This window comes from Hipposideros armiger, unplaced genomic scaffold (assembly GCF_001890085.2).
Source record: "Hipposideros armiger isolate ML-2016 unplaced genomic scaffold, ASM189008v1 scaffold_109, whole genome shotgun sequence".
In the NCBI taxonomy this organism is placed as follows: Eukaryota; Metazoa; Chordata; class Mammalia; order Chiroptera; family Hipposideridae; genus Hipposideros; species Hipposideros armiger.
The window spans coordinates 514,157-528,002 of record NW_017731459.1 but is presented as its reverse complement, the minus strand read 5'-3'; the positions used below and the strand labels follow the sequence as shown (position 1 = coordinate 528,002).

Here is a 13,846-nt window from a genome sequence, read left to right as displayed (position 1 = left end):
GATTTGTCCTGTCGCTTTCATCTGCGTTTGGTTCTGAGAGCTGCTCTTCAATATGACTAAGTCAGGTCACCTTCCTCTCTTGACCTGTAGGGCGAGACCCGTCATTACGGTGGACGTCTCCATCTTCCTCCCAGCCTCCATCAACATCACGGCGCCTCAGTGTCACGACGGACAGCAGCCTGTGAACTGCCTGAATGTCACCGTCTGCTTCAGCTTCCGTGGCAGGCACGTCCCCGGAGAAATTGGTAATGAGCCAGCAAGTCAGGGCTCTCAGCTGAAGTGGGCTTGTGGGGGTGCTGGGCAGCCAGGGGATGTTTCTGGAGTTTTGAAGGCAGCAGACCCACAGGCCAGGTGCTCTTTCCTTCTGAGCTTCCTCTTTTCATTCTGCCGACCATTGTTTCCCCAGTTTAACGCAACCTCTGGCTCTAGGACAAAGAATATTTTACCCCAAATATCCCTTGCCCAAATGTATGTGGACCAGACTAAAACCTCCCTGGGCCATGGGGTGGGGGGCAGGCCTGTGGACTTGTGGAAACATAGCGACTGGAGCCTGGCCTTCTAGAACGTTCTGTACAGTCAGAAAGCGATGGGACTTTGGAGGCTCCCCCGTGAGCTTGTAGCACCTCCAGATGCCAGCAGCTTATAGGCCCTTTCCTATGGAATTGGAGACCAAGGGTGGATGGTAGGGTTGGGATGCTGACTTTTACAAAGGCTTAGGATTCCAAAGGAGGGGGAGCTGCTTTGTCAGCTGTAGATGACGGCCAGTGGCAGCCGTCCCCGCTGTCTCTCTGACTGGGGAAGGCCGACTTGCCAGCCCAGCTCCCGAGACTGGATCAAGCCCCGGAACAAGCTAGGATCAGTGAGGATTAGGATTCAGAGTGTGTGATCACCCGAAGGAAATGAACGGCAGGCAGTTGTGCAGATTAATAGGTGCTTTGTTTTCACTTGAAAGGCTGACTTAATAACAGAAAGCAGAGTTTCAGGAAAATGAAAACAAATCCCCCCCCCCCAACCCTCCACTAATCAAGGACCTGGCCTCATTGACTTTCTTAGACATTTTTAGTGTCATGTGTGTCTCCTGTCCCTACTCACAGTGTTGTCCCTGGACCGGCAGCGCCAGCATCCTCTGGGAGCTTGTTAGAAAAGCAGACTCTCAGGCTGCAATTCTGCATCAGAACCTGTGTTTCAACAAGACCCCTGCAGGATGTGTGTGCAACGCTGAGTTTGAGAAGCGCTGCTCTGGTGCCCACATGTGTGCACACACAGCCATGCAGAAGCACATTTTCGTGTTAGTCCATTTCTCAGCAGCACCTGGAATATTTCACAATCTAATCCTTCTAGGCCAACTGTCTCATTGGCACTTTATCTTGACCTTCAGGTGGGTTGAAGAAGGTCCACAATTAAACCTTGTACTTTTTACTGTAGATTTTTCTAAAGTACTCCAAAATTTCAAAATCAAATGTAAATGTACCATGAACTTGGGACTTGGCTAGCGAGAGAGGGTGAACAAACTTTTTTTGTGAGCAGCCCAGTGAGAAAAAGATACTTGCTATGGGTGGCACCAGGTGTTGAATTCTGGTCTGCTGATGCTGAGCGTTGCATTCAGAAACCGTTTCTCAGCACAGCCCTAATTTTTAAGACACCACAGTCTCTAGGAAAAAATGTTTCAGATGGTCCTGGGACTCGTGTGTCCTCCGCCTGGTTACATGGTATGTCCTCTATCAACTACCAACTCATGAGGTAGTTGGGCTCCGTTAAAAACCATTTTTAAAATGGTTAAATTGAAGGTCAATTTTGGTGTGCATAAAAATAAGCAGAACTAGAACTCTTAAAAAAAAAACAATTGGGAGTTCACGTGTGTGTTCATGTGCAAATATTTATTGTGTGCCTACATGTGCCAGGCGTGTCCCAACAGAGCTGCTACTCAGAATTACAGACTTTCTACTATTTTGATCCTGAAGCAGTGTACACAACTTTCAGACTTGTTAACTACCTCACTGTTGTGGTGAAGGTAAATTAGTATAGCAGGAACAGAAGTGAAGGAACCAGGATGCAAGTTTTGAGCAAGATGTATTTCAGAGCACAAGACGATGGTGGAACAAACTCGGATTTCCGGGTTCAGGAGTTGAGCAAGGAGGATATGTGGGTGTCTCCTCATGCTGCTCCCAACCAGTGGCCCTTTTTTTGGCCCCAGTCAGTGGGGTCCCTTTCATTGGCCTCTAGGCAGAACTATAAGGAAAGTCTAGGCTTAGCCATGGCCCATGAAGTGTTGGGGTGTCAAGGAAGAGACAGACTGTTGGGTGACACATGTATAGTATGCGCTTCATGGGCAGAGGGGAGCGACCCAGCTAGTGTCCACATCAGGGTGGCGAACGCTGAACAGGGGCCCCTCCACTTGTCACATGGGTTCTTTGAAGGAGTCAAACATTCCTTTACAGTCGAAAGGGATGTTGTCCCACATTTATTTAAGATTCAGGCTTAAAGAGGATGGATGATAACTCGAAACTTTTGATATCAGTGGGGCATAGCAGAAAATTACCCAATACTAGCATTTTCTGTCTCTTCCCCTGGCACAAGGAAATCAGCTATATCTTAATCTTTGCAGTAAAGGGAGAGCTGCAGAAGTAATAATAATAATAGTAATAAAAAGGCAGTGGAATTACGGAGAGTGTGAGAATGGAAAGATGGGCAGCCATTGTGGAAATGTGATGGGAAACCAGGTGGTGGTGAAAGGTGGCTTGTCAGGTAGCTGCGTGAGTCCGGCTATGGCTGGGGTGTTTGGAGTTTGGTGTAGAAGGTAGTCTCTTGGCTCTGGACGATCAGGAAGGTCAGGTCCCCAGTTCCCAGTTGGAGGAGGAGTGGGGGGCACCGCCAGGGCATGGGCATCCCCCATTCTTCCAGGCCTGGCAGACGATGCTAGCCGACTCAGTGCCATCGTCCAGGCCTCTGCATTGGGGGCCCAGGGCTGTGACTCGTTCTCCTTGCTGGTGGCAGCAGATTTTCCATGGCGGTGGTGGTTTTGGGGATGGGTGCCTGGCAAATAGGTGTCCGCACATCCAGGGCTGAGTTTGTCAGCAGAATGGCTGCATTTAGGCAGTACAGCCTGCGCAGTGCAATAAAGAGGCGCCAGTGGTGTACTGGGTATTTCTGAATAGCTGTCAGAAGTGGTATCTTCAGTGGCATTAATCTACTGGCATCTTCAGCCACAGGCCCTCTCTGGGGATGGTTTGGGGGCCATAAACAGTTGATGTCATAGTCTTGTCTCTGGTTTCTTCGCTCCTTTGGGACCTCCAGCATATACACAGAGAAGGAACCACGGAGAAGGGGCTCCATTCGCCTCTTTATTTCCTGCTTTAGCAATGGAAAACCACAGCTCCCGCTTGATCACAGGAGTATTTAGGGCCAGCTGATTGCCAGCCTGCTTAAGGGGCTGCTGTGGCTTCTGGCAATACCGTGGGAGCTAGAGGTTTACCATAGGGGGCGACTCTTGCCTTGGCCCCTCAGGGCGGGTCCAGTCAGCAGAACAGAAAGCACATCAGTTACTTTAACAAACAGAAGTTAACGCTGGAAGTCGGTTAAGAAGGTCATAGAAGACCTGGTAGAAACTGCATCCAGCAGCCACTGCTTCTGGGTCTGCACCAGCTGTTGTTCCCAGACCAGGTGCAGCAGCACATGGGACCTTGTTAGAAATGCAAATTCTAACTGAATCAGAAACTCTGAGGGGGGGCGGGACCAGCAACCTGTGTTTTAACAAGCTTCCAGGTGGCTTCGATCTGAGACCCTTCAGTCAAGGGGAGCAGAGGGAAAAGGTTATACTTGGGTGAGCCACTTCTTTGGGGTTATCAGAACCTATAAGCAGGGAGAAGAGACCCTGCAGAGCTGGGACCTAAACCTCGAAGGAGGGGTCACTCATCGGCTGGTGCTGCTGGCATTTCTGAGGGGGTGCAGTGAGGCCGGCTCTGAGGGGGTGGGGAAACACTGAAACTAGAATCAACTGCTGTTGGAACCAGCTGCCATGAAAAACTGTTGCTGCATTAAGCTGATAGGCATGGGAGCAGACAGGCAGGAGCGCGGCCCTTCTCCTCCTCCGGCCTTGCAGCCTGCCTCAAGATCTCCATCTTGGCAGATTCACAGAGTTGCTGGCAAAGCAGAAATGAAGTTTGCAGAACCCCATCCCTGGCATCACAGAGCAGAGGAGGCTGGGTGTGGAGCTGAGACAACCGGCACAGCGAGGACCCAGCCCCATGGAGTTACTGAAGCGCCTGTTGGGTCATTCAACCAACAGATAGTTATTACGTTCTTACAAGTGCCAGACACGATGCTTGGTCCTGGGCACAGGGCAGAGAACAGGCCAGAGTGCTTGCGTTCATGGAGCTTGCCAGCTACGGGCAGGGAGGCAGGTGATCAAGACAAAGATAACCGGCGCTGCTGCTTCTGGATGTGTCTGAGTCCTTTTGTGTGGCAGGTCCTGTGCTCAGTGCCGGGGTGCGGACACAGCATCCAACGCTAACAGCCTCAAGACAGGTTTATGATATATTTCATCAAGCAAGAGTTCTGCCCATCCTGTCTCACTAATCACTCATCATTCTTGGCTTGGGGAGCAGTCTGTGGCTCCTTGGAGCCTCCTGGCTGCCATATGTAAGGGTGGTGAATGCTGTGCCTGTGAGGGCTCTGTCCCTGACCCGTGGGCGGGGTCTGCACCAATCTGCTGGCCAGGCTGAAGCCTACACGTGCCTGTCAATCTCTAGAGGCTGAGAATGGAGCTGCAGTTCTGGGCTCTCACCAGTGTGCTAGATAAATCCAGAAAGGGATGAGCCCTAAGTGGTTATGTTTTGTGCTTCCCCAGTTTCCATGGCTCTCGGTCAGCCTGACAAAGCTGTGAGTGAGCAGGGGCGCCTGCCCTGCTTTTGAACAAGCAGTTGAGCCCAGGTCCTGAGAGATGGTACCCAAGTCATTCAAGCCAAAAGCAGAAATAGGGTTGAAACCAAGTGACTTGTTCCCTGACCATTCCTGGGGCTTTGGGGGTGCATTTGTGTCCACGAGAGTGTTTGCACACAGAGAACATTCTCTGAGCTCCTTTTGGTCTCCTGAGAAGCATGGAGATGAGACAATGAGGCAAATCCATGCTATATGAGTAATATTAATTACTGGTCTGATAATGGCCACTCATTCTTTTTCTGGGGGCGGGGGGATAAAACTTAGGAAAGCTAGTAAAATGAAAATCTCCCTCCCCACCCCCACCTCCTGGGAAACTCTAAGGGAAGCTCGGAGTAACTCTGGAAGGAGAATTTATTAGCAAAATTTCACAGCTAAAACCCTGTTCTGACGGGGAAAGGGAATGAATCAGAACTCGCTGGGAGAGACCAGAGCCTGAGTTGATGCGAGACAGCTGGCTCCCTCCTGGCCCAGGCCGGTGTGGGGGGCCCTCAGTAACCAGCTGGGGGCAGGGACAGGAGGCGGCTGAAAGCATTACTTGGGGCTGATCAGCTTTTCCATCAACATGACATCATTCGCCATGGCGTGGACACAAGCTGCCAAAGGGAAAGCCTGAAGATGTGAGATGTGCTGTTGGAGCGGGCCCTAATCAGAACCAGCGCCCTCCCCGGGACGGGGCTGGCTGGGCTGGCTTGCATTACAGACGCCCTCCCACGGGGGCTCCAGCCACCTGAACCAAGGGAGCTGATTGGCTGCTTCTGCAGCATCCTTTCCCCTTCTTAGAGGCTCCCTTTCAGACATACTTGGGGTGGGTGCTGTTTAAAACTACCAGGTCTGCACTCCTTGCCACCCTGGCAGCCCCGAGACCCTCCTCACTCAGGCTGGGTTTCCCATCATAAGTCTCCGCGTGGCTGCTTTCGTCTAGAAGAGACTTTGATATGAAGCGGACTTCTTTTTGTGTAATTTAAAACGTCAAAGTAAATTTTAAATCAAGAAGAAGCACCAAGTAGGCAGTTCCAAAGATGAAAAGCTTCCAAAATGATTGCACTTGGTGAATTGGATAACATGGTCTGTCTGTGATTGTATACGTTAACATCTTAGGAAAGTCTGATAGGCGAACGTGTTTGGCATGTCCACGTTCTGCCTTGAGCAGGGCAGTGATTGTGGTCCTCAGCTCAGTTCCTAGTAACTGAGCTGTTTCTCCCCTTCCTTGAATTGCAAGGGGAATGTATTGGGTCAGCCATTCTTCAGTGAGATGGGGCTTAGGAAGACTGAAGCTGGTATTTGTAAAGTACCCAGCATAGAAGTTGGCACACGGTGAGGGTCCAATCCATTCCCTTTTCCTGACTTGCCCCGTCTTAATTTGGATTCTCCCAGAAGCGGAGCCTGAGTCAAACATTCAGGTGCACGGGGTTGCTTCAGGAGGTGATCGCCAAGAGGCACCAGTAGGAAAGCGGGATGGTGAGATAGGAAGGAAGGGAAGACAGCTGCATCAAGTCAGGGTTCTCCAGAGAAACAAAACAAGAGGATGTGTGCGTATGGATACTTCAGCTTGCAAGCAGCCTGGAAGCAGAATGCCTTCTTTTTGTGGGGACTTGAGTCTTTTTCTCTTTTGGTTTTCAACTGATTAGACGAGGCCCACCGCAGTATGGAGGATAATCTGCTTTATTCAAAGTGCACTGATTTAAGTGTCACGCTCATCTCAAAAATACTTTTTCAGTGACATCCAGATTGGTGTTTGACCAACTGTGTGGGTACTGTGGCCTAGTCCAATTGACACATAAAATAAAGCATCACAGCAGCCAATGAGAAGGTGTGTTACTGAGCAAGTTCCCTATGTGGGCAGCTGGAGCCGAATCCCGCGGGGGAACCCTGGGAGTCAGTGTGGGCCACCCCTCAGAGTCGCCCCACTCAAGGGACAAGGGAGCTGGGCTCATGCAGTATCGAGGGCTGCTCTGGGAACGAGTTCTCAGGTGTTTCTGGCCCAACATGCATGTGGACAGAGCCACCAGAGAAAGCCCTCGGGAAAGGGCTGGCAGATGCAAGTCGGGCTGGATAGCAGAGAAATGTTTCAAGTGCGGAGAATGGGTGGGCACTGATACCATCCGTTCTGTCTTCCTGTGTTCATTTCGGCCCTGGCTTTCTCTGAGTTCAGCCAGCTCTTTGCTGGCAAGATGGTTCAGACCCTCTGTGCTCTCCACGATTACCCTTCCTGAGGGAGGGTCGCCATAGCACTCTCATCTGGGAGGAAGGCCAGGTAGGGGGCTGCAGAGGAGACCCCGCTCTACAGCTGCCATCGTGGTTCACCAAGGCCCTTTGGCTTGTCTTCCAGGAATGCCCATCTCTAGCCCTGGTCTTGCTAATTAGAACTTGGAAACTCATTTTATTTATACGCATCCTTTCTTACTCTATCGCCTGTTGCTCAGGAAAATTATGGTCATAGAGTTCAGTTCTAGACCTCCCTACTTGTTTGGTTCTGCCGTCTGTGCAGTCAAAAAATGTGAGTTTTTTGTTGGATAATGTAAAAACTGTACCAAGAACCAGTGTAGGAGGAAAAACCCAGCACGGCAGATTAGGAGAGTTCTAGATCTGGCTCTGAGGTGGGTGGTTCTCTGGCCTGGAGCAAGTCTTTTTCCTTATATGGGACCTTAGTTCTTTATCTAAAGATGAAGGTTTGGGACTAGATCCCTAGGATTGCCCTAAAGACTTGACAGTCTATGAATGTACCCCATTTCCCACTGTTGTCGCCTGGGGAGTTGGTATGTAGCTCTTGTATAGGCTCCCATGTTTCCTCGGTTGAAGTCCTTTCCAACATGCATTCTTTTCTTAATAGTATCCCTTGGGATTTTCCAGGTCTCAGGTCCCTTCTAGTGACCCAGCCTTGCCTTGGAAATCAGCTGTTTGCTGAAATAAACAAGTTGGGGCAGACCTGCCACTGCTGACCCAGAATCTGCTAGCTTGGCATGGCAAGATGCCTGAGATGGCAGAGGCCCAGGAAAACCATTAAATACATCGAAAACATGCCCCGCGGCAGCTGTAGAATGCCTGGCCAAGTCACTTGCCTCTTGCCATGTTCATACCTCCCCTTGTGGCTGATCCCTTTGATGCTATTCGAAGCCAGAGCCATCCCTGCCGCCTGGCTTCTGATACCTCACTGCCAGCAGGCGTGGGGCTGCTTTTAATTGATGCCAGAGCCTGGCTTCTAAGAGGTTGCAGATTCTAAGAGGTTGCTGTGTGGAGACGGGCCGGGTCACCTGCTTTCCCATTGCTCAGCAAGCAGTCTCACCTGGTGGTTTTACAGACAGAAAGTTCCTTTTCTCTCACTTAAAAAATGCCACACCCCCCTGAATCCACAAAGCAGCTAAACAATAAAAAGTGTTACCCAAGGGCTGATCTTGGAAACAGGGTTCTTTGGTACAGAAAAGCAGTGAAATAGGTCTGTTCATACCAACGCCCTATTTACCTAATAAGACACACTGTCATATATTTACTAACAGACTCTGAAACCATGGAGGAGAAACCTTTGGGGTTCTCGCCAATGTGTATTCTATATTGTGAGCTTTTTTTATTTTTTTAAATCCCAGATTATGTCCCAGTAGGTCTGCCATCTGGCATTACACACCGAGGTATGTAGGTGATGAGTTTTTTCTTTTCAGAAGGGCACCTTAGCACAGGTCTCACAGTGGTCATGGTTTTGTTGAAACAGTAGTTAATGAAACGAGTCAGTACCACACTCGGCTGCCTGCGAAGAGAGCTTCAGTCTTCGTCTGAGTTCCTGTGAGCACAAGTCCGTAAGGGCAGGGCGCTTTGCCCGTGTTGTTTATTGCTGTATCCCTCTGTGCCTACACGGTGCCTGGCACATGGTCAACACTCAGTGGACCATGGATGGTGCACGGTCCAGTAGATGTAGTGCATATAGAGCACGATTCAACATCTGTGAGATGAGTCAGAGCTCGTGGATAATTTCTCCCTCGTGTTGGGCATGTAGCCCAGTGCTTTATGGGAGTCAGAATTACATGCAGCGCTGCTCATTTCAGCAGCTTCTAGTCATTTTCTATAGGTTTTGCCACGGTGTCTCCTTTTGCAGGACACTAATTGTGTTGAGTCAAGCCAATTGTTGATGTGTATATTGGGGGCTCAGTGGATAACTCAGGAGGTTTCAATCAGGGAGAGCCATGAAGGGTGACATGCACAGCTGCCCCAGGAAGGCCGGGGTTAGGCATCTGGTTCTCGCTCAATTCTGCGAGTGCCCTGGCTGCGTGCTTCTCTCTGAGAAGGTAGTGACTTGGGGCTGCAGTCCTCTGTGTAGTGGAGGGCTAGGTGTCCTGTAAAATGTGTTCGTGATTCTGTGGGGGGCAGGGGAGGAGCGCAGGTGGCCTTGTCACTGTGTGTGTGTCCCCGCTGACACTTTGACCTTATTTTTTGGCAGGCCTGAATTACGTTCTGACGGCTGATGTGGCCAAAAAGGAAAAGAGCCAGTTGCCCAGGGTCTACTTTGTGTTGCTGGGAGAGTCCGTGGGTCAGGTCTCTGAGAAGCTGCAGCTGGCCCACATGGAGGAGACGTGTCATCACTACGTGGCCCACGTGAAGGTCAGTCCTTTTCATCCTCGCACTTTGATCTCTACAGATGTTCATTTGGAACCATGGAAACTACTTTTTTTTATTGTGCATTACGTATGCTCTGACTTCTAAAACCTTATTTTACCAGGAGGACATCCCTTTCTTCTTTTAAAGTTGGAGCCTGACCGCCCTGTATTTATCTTTTTGTGCTGGCCTCAGCCTCTGAGGGGGTTATCGTGGACCAGGAGACCTGGCTTTGACTTGTGCTTTTGGGAGGTTTCGCTTTGTCTCTCCTCCGTGAGGCTCAGTAGTCTTCGCAGGGGAGAGTCACAGACGCACATGCCTTGTGGTGCTGGATCGTACGGTACCTGATGCCTGTCTTCATGGTCTACTGCATGTTAGCTCATAGCCACGGTTAAGGCGTTTTAAAACTGGTTGGACTAGATTGTTATCCCTTGATGACTTTCTGTTTATTTTTGGAGTGCATTTTTTTGGTCCTCTCACTCTAAATAAACACTCAAATGTTTTTCTCCTCTTGCAAATGTTTGTGAAATACACTTTGCTGCTAATTCAGGAGGCCAGGGTTTCATTAGTGACAGGAGCTGGCAGGGTGGGAGTCTTGGCGGTTCCCAATGTTACAAGAATGGCCAGCTGCTGTGACCCACAGGAAAAGGCCCCTAGAGCATAGGAGGTAGAAGGACCATCAGGACCCAGGCCACATGGTGGGTAAAATGAATGTGAATTTTGAAGTCACACAGGCCTGGTTTGTATCCAGTTTGACCTCTCTGTGTCTCTCCATTTCTTCATCTCTAAAGTGGGCGCAGTAATACTTACCCTTGAAAGGTGGTTGCAAGAATTAAACATTACATAATGAATATATTTAGAGGACCTTGCATGGAGTCTGACACGGCAAGCGCTAAGCATTATTATCATTTGGTTGGGCTGTATGTAACTGCCAATATTCTAACATTCCTGACTTATAAAAATGGCAATTTCATGTAGTTCATTCTAATATTATTAGCTAGTGGCTTTCTGGATGATGGCAAAAATAGTCCACAGATTAGAGATGAAATATTGTTCTATTATTGCATTGTTAGTGCCAGAGCAGGAGAATAACAGCTGCTTCTAGATGCTTCTGGGTTGTATATAGAGAAATGCCCCACACATCCATGGCACTTGATCTGGCCCAGAGCCTATGAGTCCATGCCCCTGAGATGCTTTTCAGTGGGGCTGGGCTATGTCTCCTGGCAGGACTTGTGCTGGGGCCTGCCCAGACCTGCTGCCCAAAGGCCCCGGGTGAAAGCCATTTATAAAACAGTTCATGCTCCTGCTAAGCCAACCAGTCACCCGCGCCTCTAGGTGTTGCATTACATGGCTGCCCAGAACAGGCTCATGTCCAAACATTGCCAGGCTTTTAAGCGCCTGTGCTTGGTGTCTCCATGCTTCCCGGAGACGCGGCATCGTGCCTTGGGCTTCCTCCGGCTGGCTTTTCCACAAATGCTTTCCTTCAGGGCTCTTTGTGACTTCTTGCTTTGGCTGAGAGAGTGCCTTCATGTGTAGTTGCCAGGGGTCCTGGCCACAAGCAAGGGCCACACAGAGCCTGCAGGTCTCCACAGAGGACACCCAGGGAACAGCAATAATGAGGTGCAGGCCAGAGGCAGGGCTGTTTCTGTGGGGGCCTCTGAGGGTTCCTGGGGGAAAGCAGGTCTGCCCAAGACTGTCGGCCCTGCTGCTGCCTAATCTGCAGGCTTGCCAGATTTAGCAAATGAAAATAGGATTTCTGGTTAAATCTGAATTTCAGATAAACAACAAATAACTTTTATTATTTTTTTTTAGTATAAGTATGTTCCCAATAGTATGTGGGATGTTCTTATACTAAAATTTATTTGTTGTTTATCTGAATTCACTTGTAACTGAGCATCATGTAGGAAGATTCAACCTGATCAATATCCTTCTACCCCACACATAGTACGCCCGCATTCAATCGAAACATGGCTGACAAGAAGAGAGATTGAGATGGTGGCCAGAGGAGTGTGGAGGCTGAGGGCACGGCTCGGGAGCACGGAGCGAGCACAGACCTTGATGTGATTCTTTGGGTCGTTTTAGGGAAAAGCAATGAACTTGGAGCTGGAGAAATTTGGATATAGTTATTGCTTGACTGTTTCCTCATGCAAGGGTATGAGGGTGGTTGAAACATCAGGAAGGCATAAGCCTCTGAGGCCTCTACTGTTCAAGAGGAAGCACCCCTGTTGAGCTGTGCTCAAGGTGGCTGATCACTTCCAGCCACGAGGAAAGGTGTTTCTTTTCTACCAGGTATTGCCTGGATTGTAGCAGAGGATCTGGTGAATGGCAGAGTGAGCCAGTGAGGGTGAATGCTAATGAGCTGGCTGGCTGTCCGCAGTGTGGCCCAGCTGGCCTGGCCTGTGGTTTCTCCAGATGTGGGAAAACAGCTGTGGAGGCTGTGGCTCTTGTGGGGCCGAGAGCGGCAACAAGGCTGGTGGGAGGAGCAGCAGCCTGGCCGCCTGCTGCAGTGGGGACTGGGAGCTGGAGGTCAGGGCCTTGGGAGCACAGTGCGGCCTTGGCCTCGAGTGGAGCCTTCTCAATGGGGCTTTATAGACAGCGGAGGAAGATAAATAAAAGCGTCCTGGCTTACCATGCACCATATGGCTAGCAGACAGTGAGGCGGACACTAGGGGCTGGGTGGGTTTTGTTTAGGCTATCTTTAGGTATTTTTTTCTTTTTTTTCTTTAAGCCTATTCCAACCTTCTTCTCCTTTTTTCTTTCTCCTTTTCCCTAGAAGTTTTCATCCCATATATGGCGATATGTGTCTGTCATAGAAGACTGCTTGGGCTAACACCTGCCTCCCAGGCTGGCTGCATTGTCCTTTGCTTTGTTCCTCTCTCAGCCCAGATGGGGCCTCCCGGGCATACAGAATTTTGTGATAAACCCCATCCTCCTGGGGGTGCCTGGTCCCTTCTCAGGGCCTCACTGTGGTCAGCAGAACTGAGGCCGTTCCTCTTGCTTCCTTGGCCTCTCCGCCTCAGAGTCCACATGCCCCAGTGTCTCTCCTGTCCTCCCACAAGCTGGCCTGGATTTGGGGACAGACCCCTTCAAGTGAAGTGGGCTGGAAACCTTTTGTGGACCCCCATGGTCACAGACCCACACACTTCTCTTTAGCCTTAAGGCTCTTCACCAAGTGGCCTCAGTTTACCTTCCTAGCCTCATTTTCTGCATCACATCACATGCGCCCTGGGCTCTCGTCAAGGTGAGCTGACCCCTTTCCTCCTGGAACGTGCCTCCCATGCCTCCCTGCTTCAGTTCTTGCGCTCACCTCAGCGTCTCTGGCACCTCAGTCACCAGAGGCCCGGTTTTTGTCACATCCATGTACAACCACGTACTGTAACCCGGATGGTTTTGCATTTTTTTTTTTTTTTGATCTTCAACACATACCTCCTGCGGGAGTGTATTTCATATTTTTTCTTTAAATCAGCTGACTTTGGCCTCAAATAAAATAATTTAAAACAGAACCTTTGTACCCTCCTGTTAGCAGAAAACCAATTATCACATGCCAAAACAGAAAGTAACTGTAAAAATAAATACTTTGAAGACACAACAGTGTCATTGAGTTCTAACTGGATTTACTGTTTGCCACAGTCTCTGAAGAAGCAGCCTGCTCTTCTCTGTGTTAGAAGGAGAATTACAGAGTGCTAGGGACTATTAAAGATATACTGGCACCAATCTGGAACTTTCTCTAATTCAATTAGAAGGACCAAAGGGATATTGACTGGAGAGTAACTTTCAAATATGTCGGTCCTTTTGTGGAGTCATGCCCATGTGCCATGGAAAACCATGTCATGAGCCCCAGTGGGAAGCCCATGCTGTGCTGTGGTTGGCTGTGCCTCATCCCTCTTGCCTGCCGAAGGGTTGTCCGTTCTTCACGGATCAGTCAGTTTACAGGTCTTAAACCTCTTCAGCCAACCACTGTCCTTGGTGATGCTGCCATCAGCTTCCTGTCTTCTCGAGCTCATTTCATGCTGCCCAACTCCTGCTTTGAGAGTGATAGGCACAAAATAAATGCTTGTGAAACCGAAACTTGTTTAAGTGACTGCTCGGGTCAACTGGAGTGTAGGGTCACAGGGAGCATCCAATCGGGGTGGGGCCTACTCACCTTTCTGTGGACCTGCAGCTGGGAGGGGATGGCGTGAGATGTTGGAGCAGAGAGTTTTGGTTGCATGGCTCATGCTGAAGGATAAATATGAGTGTCCTGTCACTACTCTGTCACTTTCTGGTCTATGTGTATTTACCTGGATGATAACTGCTCTATCCTCAGGTCCTGCACAGTACCTTGAGA

General features: G+C 49.7%; 1 protein-coding gene across 1 annotated transcript in view; it reads left to right on the top strand.

Annotated features, from left to right (window-relative positions):
• Nucleotides 1-13,846, top strand: part of ITGA9 (integrin subunit alpha 9) — a 330,870-nt gene that overhangs the window by 83,955 nt on the left and 233,069 nt on the right. The window contains exons 14-15 of the mRNA XM_019647245.1: nucleotides 91-245; nucleotides 9,365-9,525. Coding sequence (XP_019502790.1) covers nucleotides 91-245; nucleotides 9,365-9,525 — 316 coding nt within the window. The remainder of the gene's footprint in view (nucleotides 1-90; nucleotides 246-9,364; nucleotides 9,526-13,846) is intronic.